At 31.1% G+C, this 13816-nt stretch overlaps 1 protein-coding gene across 1 annotated transcript; it reads right to left on the minus strand.

The window, feature by feature from the left end:
• Nucleotides 1–12435: 12435 nt before the first annotated feature.
• Nucleotides 12436–13474, minus strand: LOC150037736 (uncharacterized). Its single transcript, XM_090311001.1, has 3 exons — nt 13271–13474; nt 13056–13178; nt 12436–12975 (listed from the first exon to the last, which is right to left on the minus strand). Exons 1-3 carry the CDS (start codon nt 13472–13474, stop codon nt 12436–12438), a joined length of 867 nt encoding a protein of 288 aa, XP_090167127.1.
• Between the last annotated feature and the right edge of the window lie 342 nt (nt 13475–13816).

A 13816-nucleotide genomic window follows, 5' to 3' on the forward strand; every position in this document is an offset into this window, starting at 1 on the left:
TCCTCTACTAGTAAAGCTTATCGAGTTTTCAATAAAAGACCTTTAGTAATTGAGGAATCTATGCATGTAGTATTTGATGAATCTTGCAATGTTATTTCTAATGAGCCTATTTATAGAGATGTTTTAGAAGGAAATTTTGGAGATTTACTTGTTAGTGACAAAGGCAAGGAAATTGTTTCAAGTAAGCAAGAGGTGAGCTTAATCGAAAAGAACGAAGTTGGTTCTTCATCCATGCCTAAAGAGTGGAGGTATGCTCCTTCCCATCCCAAAGAATTAATTCTTGGTGATCCCGAATAAGGTGTGAAAACTCGTTCCTCTCTTAATATGTTTAATAATCTTGCTTTTGTTTCTCAAATTGAACCAAAAAGTTTTAAAGATGCCGAAAATGATGAATTTTGGATTTTAGCTATGTAAGAAGAATTAAATCAATTTGAAAGGAATAAAGTTTGGGAGTTAGTCTCTAGGCCCTCTCATGCTTCTATAATTGGAACTAAATGGGTCTTTAGAAATAAAATGGATGAAAATGGAAATATCATTAGAAATAAAGCTAGACTTGTAGCTCAAGGTTATTGTCAAGAGGAAGGAATAGATTATGAAGAAACTTTTGCACCCGTTGCTAGATTAGAAGCTATTAGAATGTTGCTTGCTTTTGCTTCTTATAAGAATTTCTTTTTGTATCAAATGGATGTGAAAAGTGCATTTTTAAATGGTTATATCATGGAGGAAGTTTATGTAGAACAACCTCCAGGGTTTGAAAGTTTTGATTTTCCTAATCATGTCTATAAGTTGAAAAAGGCTCTTTATGGCTTAAAACAAGCTCCAAGAGCTTTGTATGATAGACTTAGTAATTTCTTGCTTGAGAATAGATTAAAATGGGTAAAATTGATACTACTCTTTTTATTAAGACTAAAGAAAATGATATGCTTTTAGTACAAATATATGTGGATGATATTATTTTTGGTTCTACTAATCCATCTTTGTGTGAAGAATTTTCTAAGTGTATGCGTAGTGAATTTGAGATGAGTATGATAGGAGAACTTAGCTTCTTCCTTGGACTCCAAATCAAACAACTCAATGATGGTATTTTCATAAGTAAAAAAAAATACACAAGGGATTTGCTCAAAAGGTTCAAATTCAATGAAGGTAAAATTGCAAAAACTCCTATGAGCACATCCACTAAGCTTGACAAGGATGAAAAAGATAAGTGTGTGGATATAAAAACTTATAGAGATATGATTGGATCTTTACTTTATTTAACCGCTAGTAGACCCGATATTATGTTTAGTGTATGTCTTTGCGCTAGATTTCAATCTTGTCCTAAGGAATCACATTTACATGTAAAAAAATTTGTAAATATTTACTTGGTACTATTGATTTAGGCTTATGGTATCCTAGAAATGTTGAATTTAATTTGGTAGGATATTCCGATGCGGATTTTGTGGGTAGTTTACTTGACCGTAAGAGTACTAGTGGGACTTGTCAATTTCTTGGTAGTTCCTTAGTTTCTTGGTTTAGTAAAAAGCAAAATTCGGTTGCCTTATCCACTACCGAAGCAGAATATATTGCAGTTGCTAGTTGTTGTGCTCAAATTCTTTAGATGAAACAAACCCTTTGTGATTTTGGATTAAAGTTTGATAATGTGCCTATATTTTGTGATAATACTAGTGCTATTAATTTGACTAAAAATCCTATACATCATTCTAGGACTAAGCATATTGATATTAGACATCACTTTATTAGAGAGCATGTGCAAAATGATAATATTACTCTTAAATTTGTAGGCTCTAATAATCAATTAGCAGATATTTTTACCAAGCCTTTGAATGAAGAAAACTTTTGCAAAAATAGACTTGAGCTCGGTATTATTCGTTGTGATGCCTCTTGATTTTATAATTTTACTTGTTAAATCTTTTAGAAGGCATTTTGATGGGGGAGATATGGAAAGCATGTGTTAATATTCTTAGGGGGAGTTGTGCTAAATTTATGTTCATGGTTTTAAGGAAAACATTTTTGTAGTTCTAAATTTTTCTAAATTATTCTTTTTAATGATTCCAAAGGGGGAGAAGTTTAAGAAAAATATGCTATAAATTTGTTATGATTTTGATTGTATTAATTAGAGGGAGAATTTATTTTTTTTTAGTGAATTTCAAGCATGATCTTTATGGTGATATGTTGAATTTTATTATGTGCTACATATGGTTTACATGTATTTCAAGCTATTTTTCTTGAATGGTTTGTCATCATCAAAAAGGGGAAAATTGTTGGTTTTTTGGCCCTTAATCTCAAATTAATTAATTAATCAATATTTTGATGATAACAAACTCAATTTTTAATTACTGAAAATCTTAGTGTTTTAATATATCTATAGCGTAGAGCTTGGAACAACGATTCCAATACCTCTTGAATCACTCAAATCGAAGCTAAAACGAAGACGATATGACCGAAACAAGTCTATAGAGAAAATATCGTGGTGGATGTCGTGGCATAACCAGACCATTTGCATGTAGACATGTGGCAGCATATTGGTTGAATGGTGGATCTTTAAGAGATTAACATATGATGGACTTTTGATTTTTGGATTGATTTAAAATAAAAAAAAAATTGAAATTAAAAAGAAATTTAAAAGGAAAATAAATTTAATATTATTTTATGTTTGTGTCTAACGGCTAGTTTTTTTTACACATAGTATGTTTCTTATTTTTGGATTGACTTTAAAAAGAATGAATTTAAAAAGAAAATAAATTAAAAGGAAAATGAATTTAATATTATTTTATGTTTGTGTCTAATGGCTAGTTTTTGACACATGGTATTTTTTTTTTATTAATTTTAAAAAGAAAATGAATTTCAAAAGAAAAGAAATTTAATATTATATTTTATTTGTATCTAACGACTAGTTTAATTTAAAATCTCCACCATTGATTTTTCTTTTCCAAAATCCAATGGTCCAAATTAATTGTGGTTTCAAAAAAATTTTCCATCTCTATATAAACCATCTTCCTCTTCAAATTTTAAACCAACAAATTTTACATTTCATAATCCTCCAAAACTCAAAAGTTTCATTGTTGCTCTCTCTAAGTTCACAATTTTTTTCTTTTCATCTTATTCTTGAGAGAGTGTTATTGTATTGTGAAGATAAACTTGTTGAGTGCTTAAACTTGTAAATCCACTCTAGTGAGAGTTGTATTGTGTTCTTCAAAAATTCCAACATTTGTAACGGTTTGATCCTAAACCAACCGTGGAAAGAATCGGGTTTGCTCTTGAACCCGTAAAAGGAGCGGTGGTGTAACGGTTGGGCTCTAATCCGTGGAAAGAATCGGAAAGATAATTGGACTATGATTTATTGTTTATTAGAGAGATCGGTGGTACTTAAGGAGTTAGATGTAACTATAAGGGTAAAATGGTAATTTTGGTCCAACTGTACTTACGAGCAATTTGTGAAAGGTTATTGTACCGTTGACTGATTATATCGAATGAACACATAAATATATCTGTAGTGTAAAGAGTGTAGTTGTTGGTCTTTAGTGGAGTGTTCGACAGTTAACGAATAGTGAATAATTTAATTAAAGAGTTTAATTAATTAATCATGTATCGTGATATAATTATTTTATTAATTATATATGATATAATTACTATAATGTATTTGATACATTATAATATAAAGTTTACTTGAGAAAAATTAAATATTTGAATATGATTCAAATATTAATTATATGAATTGGATTCATATAATCAAATTTAATATAAATGGGATTTATATTAAATATCGTGGTTGAGAGAATTAAACTATAGGTTATATTGTATTGGATACAATATTAAACTATAGGTTATATGTTATATGTTATATTTTTATTTATTAATTTTATATTTTAAAAAATAATTTTAGGGAAGGAGTTGTAACTCCCTCCACCTTTTTCTCTCTACTACGTTAGTAAGAATGAGGGGTTTTCAATCGGTTTTTTTTCTTCCCTTTTTGGTTTTTAGAGAGAATAAACAGAACACGGAAAGGTTCTGAGTTTTTTTTACCCTCTCCTCCTCTTCTCAACTCTCTCAAATTCGTCTTCTAAAATAGCTAGAGTACACACAAGCTCCTGGATTCTCACCTAAAGAATGCAAAGGTTTCCATTGTGGTGGTATCCTTTCGGTTCGAGGGTTTTCTTTCTTGAAGAACGGTTCTTCAAAGGTAAGGGTTTCTAAACCCAAATTTATTTTTTCTGTTTTAATCTTCTCAAGCATGTTGTATTTTTATTTCTTAAATGCATAATCTGTATGTTTGTTTGCTGTAAATTTATAATTCTGTAAATTTGGATTTTTGGGACCGATCTCATTTTTGCTCAAAGACCTTCAATGGTTCCTTCAATATTATCATATATTCATTCTAAAAATTTAGGGAATCCAAACCCAATTTTAGCTGGTGAAGGTCTAGTAATTATTTTTCATTGAGAGCAAGCAGTATATGGTAATTTATTGGATTGAAGAATCCTTTGGTTCTTCAACAAATGTCCATGTGAATTTTCAATAAATTTTCTCATCATTATTGACCCAGGATGACCTTAATCATGCCAAACAAAAAATATATTTGGATTAATGAACTGTAGGTTCGTGATTGCGTAAGCTTCAATACCACTATTGTGAGTATAATATAATCCAAAAGAAAAAGTAGACAATTTTTCTAATATACATTTTTCATGTGAGACAATTGATATAATATAGAAATACTCTACATTATTCACACTACTAGTCTCTATATGATAACCATTAGAACGTATATCTTAAAAACTTACTAAATTTCTCTTTGACTTACTAGGGAACAAAACATTATCAATTGTAAATTTTGTTCCTCGATGTAAAATTATATTTGCTTTTCCAAAGCCTTCAATCAAGTTTGCATGACTTGATATTGTATTGACTGTTTCTTTCATCATTGTCAATTTTGAGAAATATTTTCTGCTTTTTAGTATAGTGTGTATTATTGCACTATCCCAAACATAAAACTTCATTATCCATCATTTAATGGGCCAAAAAAGAACAGAGAGAATTGTTCATGAGATATTTGTAATACATAGTAGAATAAGAGAAAATATATATATATATATATATTATATCTTTAAAATATTTGCAAATATGGATGAGTTGACTAGTCAATCTTTGAATTTTTTTTAATTTCTAATTTCGCCCTCCCTTGTCTTATCTTGTTGTACAATTTTTTTTGTTTTTTTTATTTATTTATTTTCTTTCTCTTCTTTGATTTTTTCTTTCTTGCTTCCATTTTTTCATTTTATTTCTTTCTCAGTTTTTACTTCTTCCCTTTTTTTTAAAATTTTATTCTTTCCTTTATCCAATTTTTGTTTCTTCCCTTATACTAATAATCAAGTTTTCAGTCAATTGGTGGAATACATTGCATCAACCTGGGAGCATTAGTAGATCTGGAAAAAAAAAATGTTTTTTGGCTTAATCCGTACTAAAGATCAAGGAGTATAAGTGTACTCCGGCTAATAAGGGAACGTTTTTTTTTTCTAATCCAAGTTTGACTCTGATTAGATCCTTAGCGCAAGCGCTAAGTAAGCAAGCTACCTTATGTAATGTAAAAAAAACCGAGGAAAATAACATCAAGTAGAAACAAACAAGGTCTTACGGCACAATCACTATATCTCTTTTCTTTTTCTTTATCTCTCCTCCATAGAAAGAGGGGAGCGAATTTTTTATTTTCTTTCATTTCCTTCTTCCTTTATTTTTTGCTCCTTTACTTTTTATTTTCTTTCTTTTTTTCTTTTTTCCTTTCATTTTCTTTTCTTTTTTCTTTTCTTTCTTCGATTTTTGCTTATTCCTTTTTTTATTTTTAGCTGAGTTTCATACACAGGACTTGAAAGTACTCAATTCATAAGTGACTTAACACCAACAAGCCAATCATCAAGTTTGATTATTATAACAAATAATAAATATAAATAGCAAATGAAAGTCTATCAGTAATGGCCACTAATATTTTCTATCATTGATAACTTAATCTTTGATTATATTTTCGTAGTTAATAGCCACTTATAGAAATCTATCATTGATAGTCAACTTAGTGAATTTAATAATAAAGTTGAATCTCGAACTAAAATGTAAGTGGAATGCCTAGAAGTTATCACTAATAACATGTTTATCAGTGGTAAAAGCTATCATAAAAAAGAAAAGAGACTTATAAATGTTTGGAAAGAACAAGAAATGGACAAAAAAGTGTTCAGTGACTATGATTGATAGAAGCTACTACGAATAACATGTTACTAGTGATAGAAGCTAATACTAATAGCATGTTATCGATGATAGAAGCTACCTAATAGCACGTTATCGGTGATAGAAGCTACCACTGATAGCACGTTATTGGTTATAGAGAACTATCAATTATAGCATGATATTAGTGAGATCATTGATAGCATTTTATTAGTGATGTTATCAACGAAAGAAACTATCACCGATAACCACAATATGAGTGATGTTAGTGATATCGGTGATAAAACTTAGGTGATATCTATATGTCGAGTTTCTTTCAAAGGTGATAACTAGTTATAGAAGTCTATCATTGATAGCCTGTTAAATGTTTCAAGGTTGATTCTAATTTATGAAAGTCTATCAGTGATAACTACTGATAGCTGCTATCAGTGATAACCATGATAAAAGATTATTAGTGATAACTACTATGGTAATCAAAGTTGTTGGTCTTCTTTCAAAGTTGATCACTATTTATAAATCTATCATTGATAGCCACTGATAGCCTTAAGTAGTAATATTTCAACGTTGATTCCAATTGATGACAGTGAATCAATAATAGCTACTAATAATTAATGGCAAATTAAAAGCTAATATTTCAAGATTGTAATAATTTTCTAAAATTGAAAGCTAAAATTGAAAGCTACCACTGATAGCAACTATCATCGATAGCAATTGATAGAAGCTATCAGCGATAGCAGCTGATAGCAGCTATCAGTGGTTATCACTGTTAGCTTCTATCAGTGATAGCTTTTAATTTGAGAAAATCAGGAAGAAGCGAACAAAATGGTGGTTAGGCATGAGTTTTTAGTCTTTTACCATTTTTTGATATATATATGTAATTATTTTATCCTTGTACTACATATTCTATTATTTTGGGCTTGAATTCTATTTATGCAATTAGTCCTTGTTCATGGTTCTTCATCAATAAAAGAATAATTACAACAAATTAGAAAAAAAAAATGATAAGAAATTTGATAGGAGTAAAAACAACAATAACAATAATTAAAATAAATGCAAACTAAAATAAAAGACATAAATCAACAATCCTAATTGTTAATGTTTTCATGTGAGGTATTTCTTAATTCTTCGATAGTGTTCATTTTCTTTTCAGGAGACTCGAAGAAAATGTCATGTTTGATGGGTCAAATACATCATCTTCTTGATATGCGAACTTTGCTTCTACATTTTTCTCTTTCTTCAATGATGCATGGTAGAGATCAACAAAGTGCTTAGGTGTATGATAGATAAGATCAATGCCCTTTCATGCCACATCGAAAATATTGGTTTTCAATACTTTTAGAGCTCTGACCATTTTGTGGAGCTTTCCTTTTTAATCATTATATTATGGGTTGGTTTTCTTGAAAAATTGAGCTATTTATAACCACTATGAGATGAGTAAATACATTTTCTCTATTATAATCATGACTTCAATCTCAACCACAATTATTAAGTTTTATATCATTCACTTCTGAAAATGATATATCGAACTATTCAATCGAGATTTATGATTTTCATAAACAACTTATTATGTTATCAATACATGATATTGCTCATCAGTATTAAACAATTTTCTTGATATTGCTAGTGCAAGAACATGAACAATATAATATATCTTCCTTGTTATATGTTCATTAATTTACAATCACTTATTAATTTAGAACCATGCACCTACTTTGCTATATGCTCATTAATTTACAATCATTTATTGATTTAGAACCATGCACCTACCGGTGCATATAATTAAACTGAGCCATTTTTTATATAAAATAATGCAGCTTCGAGTTCTTCTTATCAACATGAGCATATTTATTTATACAACTTCAAGAGTTTATAATCAAAATTGGAAGAGTAATTATTAAAATGCATCTTTCAAACTTGGCCATAAAATAACCACAAAAATATATACATTTTCTCTATATGAAATATATAAATGATTAATAAATAACTTTCAAAAGAAATTCAACTAACCATCGTATGACCATAAATAAAATAAAATAAAATTTGACTAATTCAATTCCTAGATTAATTCTCAGGTAGGTGTTCTCTTTCAGTTAACTTAAATACCTCAATCAAGACATAAATATCCTTAGACAGAGTTCCTTACCGTCAATTTTTATTTTAACAATATTAAATATAAACAAATTTAATTAGTGGATACTTAGTATACAAACATATTAATGCAAAATAAAATACATGGTATATATAAAATATCTTGCAATATTTAGTATATGATATATTAGAGTATCAAATCCAATATTAATTTAATATATTTGAATATTATATACTTATTAAATGACTTAAATCTATCAAACAATTCACGAGGATAAGGAAATGAATGATGACATTTGAATTCAATATACCATGCTCAAATCTAAAATTAGATTCATAATAAACAATTAATTCATGCATAGTATCATCATAAACAAATAATAGATACTCATCATAATATGTAAAATAAAAACTACTCATCATAATATGTAAAATAAAAGCTAACACGTTGGTCATACTAAGTTACATATAAGCTATATATTGTCAGCGTTTAATACACAAGGTATATATTAGGTATATTATACATATATGCTTGTATCTATGAAACGTACAGAAGACGATTGCCACAAGTAATAAGTAGAAAACAATTCCTGCCTCTAGCTAAATAAGAAAAAGGTGAAGCTTCGTGCTACTAGTGTATTATGGAACTAGAATATTATAAACACAACAAAAATAAGAACATCATAAAAAAAGGGGAGTAAAGGAGAGAATTCTTTTATTCTCAAAATGTGAGAATTGTGTTTCCAAAGGTTTAAACGCCTCTTATTTATAATGTTTATAATGGGGTAGGCACAGAGTAAAGAGTGCTTAAAATAGAGAGATGAAGAGTCTAATAACTAATTAAGAGGAATAATAAGTTACTGGGAAGACTATGTAATTAAATGGAATCTAATAAAATTCATAATATTTACAACAAAAATAATATTATTATTTATATTCTAAGAAAAATAAATGAACTCAAAAAGTCTTCACAAATCTGAAAACGGATTTTTCGATCACGACCTTTCGTTCTACCATCGTAGCACGTGTCTCCTGATAGAAAAAAGTGGAGACAACTAGTAAAAGAGAGGAAGTGATATAAAACTCCAGTACATGAATTTCATTCCAATTAAGCCTTATATAGGCTCAAAGTACACCATATATAACAAACTAACCACCCAAAACAAACAACACAAGACTAGCACAAAAAATAGCAACCCTAAAGACTAGCAACAAGAAACTAAATATAATCAATTCTATTTTTAATAACCTCCCTTAAACTTAAACTATGCAATTTAGTATTTAGTTTAAAGTAGTAGAGGAAACCACCCCAAGTAAGCTTCGAAGCTTCACAAATGTTGCTAATTTGAGAGGCTTGGTTAAAATATCTGCCACTTGATCTTCACTTTACAGTAGTTTAGATTGATAATTCCATCATTTGTAAGATCCCTCAAGTAATGGTATCTTACATCAATGTGTTTGCTTCGTCTATGCAAGACAGAATTCCTTGAGAGCTTGATTGTTGATGTGTTATCACAATGAATGATAGATGTTTCTTCTTGCTTATAATGCAAATTCTCAAGAATGTTCCTCAACCAAATGGCTTGACATGCACATGATGTTGCTGCTATAAGTTTAGCTTCAGTGGTAGATAATGTGACAATTGGCTGTTTCTTGGAAGACCATGTGATAGCTCCTGAACCAAGCATGAAAACATACCCTGAAGTACTCTTTCTATCATTTAAATCTCCTGCATGATCACTATCGCTAAAACCAACAAGGTTTAGTTTTTCTTCTTTTTGATAAAGTATGCCAAGACCAAGAGTCCCTTTTAAGTAACGTAAGATTCTTGGCAGCAAGGAGATGAAGCTCAGTTGGAGATTCCATAAACCTGCTAATTAAACTTACAACATACATAATATCAGGTCTTGTAGTTGTTAAGTACATCAAGCTTCCAACCATTTGCTTATTGAGAATATTATTGACCTTCTTTCTTCATGGTCCTTTGTGAGCTTCAAATTGGATTCAACTAGAGTTGTGGCTGAGTTGCAATTCTCCATTTTGAAGCCTGTCCAAGATCTCCAGTGCATATTTCTTCTGATTCATGAAAAGTCCCGCTACTGATTGTATTACCTCGATGCCAAGAAGATAATGCATCATCCCTAGATCTGTCATTTCAAATTCTGCCATCATGGACTGCTTGAATTCTTCAAACTTAATCGAGTCATTTCCTGTGTAAATCAAATCATCTACAAACAAACATACTATCAAAATCTTGTTTAGATGTTGGAATTTAATAAAGAGAGTATGTTCATATGGACATTTTTTAAATCCAACTTTAATAAAGTAGGCCTCGATTCGCCTGTACCAAGCCCTAGGAGCTTGCTTTAATCCATAAAAAGCCTTCTTCAAGCGATATACCTTTCTTGCATTACTTTGTTGAACATATCCAGGGGGTTGATCTATGTAAATTTCTTCATTCAAGTTGCCATGCAGAAAGGCTGGTTTCACGTCTATTTGAAGAATTCTCCAATTGCTTTATGCTGCCAATACTAACATCATTCGAATCGTATCATATCTTGCAACCGGAGTGAAAACTTCATTGTAGTCAATGTCAATTTGTTGCTTATACCCCTTTGCAACAAGACGAGCCTTGTATTTGTCTACTTGGCCAACTTTATTCAGCTTCGTCTTGTAAACCCATTTAATACCAATGGATTTTTGCCCTCTAGGAAGTTTGATAGCTCCCAAGTGTTGTTTTTCTGAATCAACTTAATCTCTTCATCTATGGCTTGCTTCTATTTTATATCTTTGACAACTTCTTCAAAAATTAATTGATCACATTTTGATAATAAAGCATAATGGACAAGTGCCTCATCAGAAAGATCACCACTAACCTCATAATCTTCCATCCATATTGGTCTCCTTCTAACTCGTTGTGATCTTGAAGAACTTGCACATCCTGTTTGAGACTTAGTAGCCTCAAGCTCAACTGATTATCGTACTTGATTTTCAAGTTGAGGTGTCAAAGATTCATCATTGTCTTCAAAATTCAAGGTACTGTTTGTTGCTCTAGAGTATCTTCTATTCAATTCCAAGTGTTTAGTTCATCAAACATAATATCTCAGCCAATTACAATTTTACCTGTGATTAGATTGAACAGTTTGTAAGCCTTTGATTGCTCACTAATGCCAAGAAAGACACATTTTTTACCTTTGTCATGTAGCTTCCTTCTCTTCTCGTCAGAAATGTGTGCATATGCAATACACTCGAACACTTTAAAGTGATCAACTGATGGTTTACACCCATCCCAAGCTTCTTGAGGAGTCATATTTTTCACCGAAAAAGTAGACTTCGATTCAAAACATGAACACCCCAATTTATTACTTCTGGCCAGAATTTCTTTGGAACTCTCCCATTTGCAATCATACTTTATGTTGAGGATAGTACGGTTTTTTCTTTCAACAACACCATTTTGTTGAGGTTAAGCTGCTGTCAACTGGTGCCGAATTCCATGCTGAGTACAAAAATTTATAAATTCTTGTGACATGTATTCTTCTCCACGATCCGTTCGAAGGATTTTGATTTTTCTCCCAATTTCATTTTCAACTACCACTTTAAAGCTCTTGAAAATTGAGAATGCTTTAAACTTTTACTACAAGACATAAACCCAAGTTTTTCTAGAAAAATCGTCAATAAAAGAAATAAAATATTTTTTCTTCCCATTTGATACTGTGTTTAATGGACCACATATGTCAGAATGAATCAACTCCAGGGATTATGTGCTCTCCATGTTTTGCCTTTTGGAAAGCTCTCACAATGTTGTTTGCCAACAACACAATCTTCACATACTTTTATGGGAGGAAAAATTTGGGGAAGGCCAACCACCATTTGCTTTTGAGAAAGGTCTTATAAACCTTTAAAATTCAAGTGGGCATATCGCAAATGCCAAAGCCATGTGGGGTCTTGATCTATATTAGTCTTGAAACATAACTCCAAACCTTTTAGTTTGAGTGGGAACAACCTGTTCGAGGCCATTTCAACACGAGCTATCAATCCTCTTCTTGGTCATATATCTCACAAGCGCCTTCTTTGATAGTTGTGACATAATCCTTCTCTTGTAGCTGTCCAACACTCAGTAAATTACTTCTCAAATCTCTAAAACACATTTGATATGGTTTCAACATTGCCTTTATTGGTCTTAATTTGAATATTTCCTTTACCCACAACATTTACTTTAGAATTATCACCAAATGTCACAGTAGAATGATAACTTTCATCCAAATAAGAAAAGAGAGACTTGTTACCACACATATGATTGCTGCAACCAGTGTCTATATACCACATATTAGTTCCAAGCTCCTCGTTGTAGTGGCACGTCATTAATAGAGTTTCTTGCTCCTTTTCCTCTATAAAATTGGATTGCTTTCCTTTTTCATGGTTGAAGTTGGTTGTGCATTCAGACTTGTAATGACCAAACTTATGGCAATGATAACAGTGAATGTTGGACTTATCAAGTCTTGAGTTGTTGTTGGATGTTTGTTTGTGTGGATCATATCCACCACCTCGTCCTCTTCCTTGCCACCTTCCACGACCTCGACCACGTCCTCTATTTGATCCTCTCCCTGCAGAGTTTTCACCATGAGTTGAAGTTTGCAGAGCTTGTTCTTCGGTTGGACATGTATTTGACGTCATTCTCTGCTCATGCACAAGTAAAGAACTTTGTAATTCATCAATTGATAATGTATCAATTCTTTTGATTCCTCAATTAAACAAACCACATATGCAAATTTAGAATCCATCGATCGAAGAATCTTCTCAACCACAGCTACATCTTCAATCTTCTCTCCATGGATACGCATCTGCTGTCTTTTCACCCTCTTTGTGCCTTGATACTTTTTCTTCAAGGAGTCCCAAATTTGCTTGCATGTATCCTTTTGCAAAATGGTCTCCAAGATGGCACGATCAATGGTTTGGAATAAATATTCTTTGCCTTGAGATCCTTCAATTTTCGTTCCTCTAGCTTCTTTTGGTCAACTTCTGACAAGACAACTCCAGCAGCTGGTTCATTCACTCCTGCTTCAACAATGGTCCAGTACTCTTTGAACCGTAAGAAATTCTCCATCAAAATGCTCCAATAATCATAATGACCATCAAAACGGGGAATTGCTGGTTGTACATAGTTGTCTGAGGCCATTGTTTATGCTTGCTAGCTATTGTAGAAGATAAAAGAATGAGAGTTGGTTTGATGACTAAGAAAAAAGATGCCACAACCGGGCTCTGATGGCACTGATAGAAAAAAGTGGAGAGAATAGTAAAAGAGAGGAAGTGATATAAAACTCCAGTACATGAATTTCATTCCAATTAGGTCTTATATAGGCTTTTAGTACACCATAAATAACAAACTAACTACCCAAAACAAATAGCACAAGACTAGCACAAAGAATATCACAAAGAATAGCAACCCTAAAGACTAGTAACAAGAAACTAAATATAATCAATTCTATTTTTAACATCCCCATCCATCAAATATGAGAAT

The sequence above is a fragment of the Benincasa hispida genome, chromosome 2 (genome assembly GCF_027475165.1).
Source record: "Benincasa hispida cultivar pf3 chromosome 2, pf3_genome.v1.1, whole genome shotgun sequence".
Lineage (NCBI taxonomy): Eukaryota > Viridiplantae > Streptophyta > Magnoliopsida > Cucurbitales > Cucurbitaceae > Benincasa > Benincasa hispida.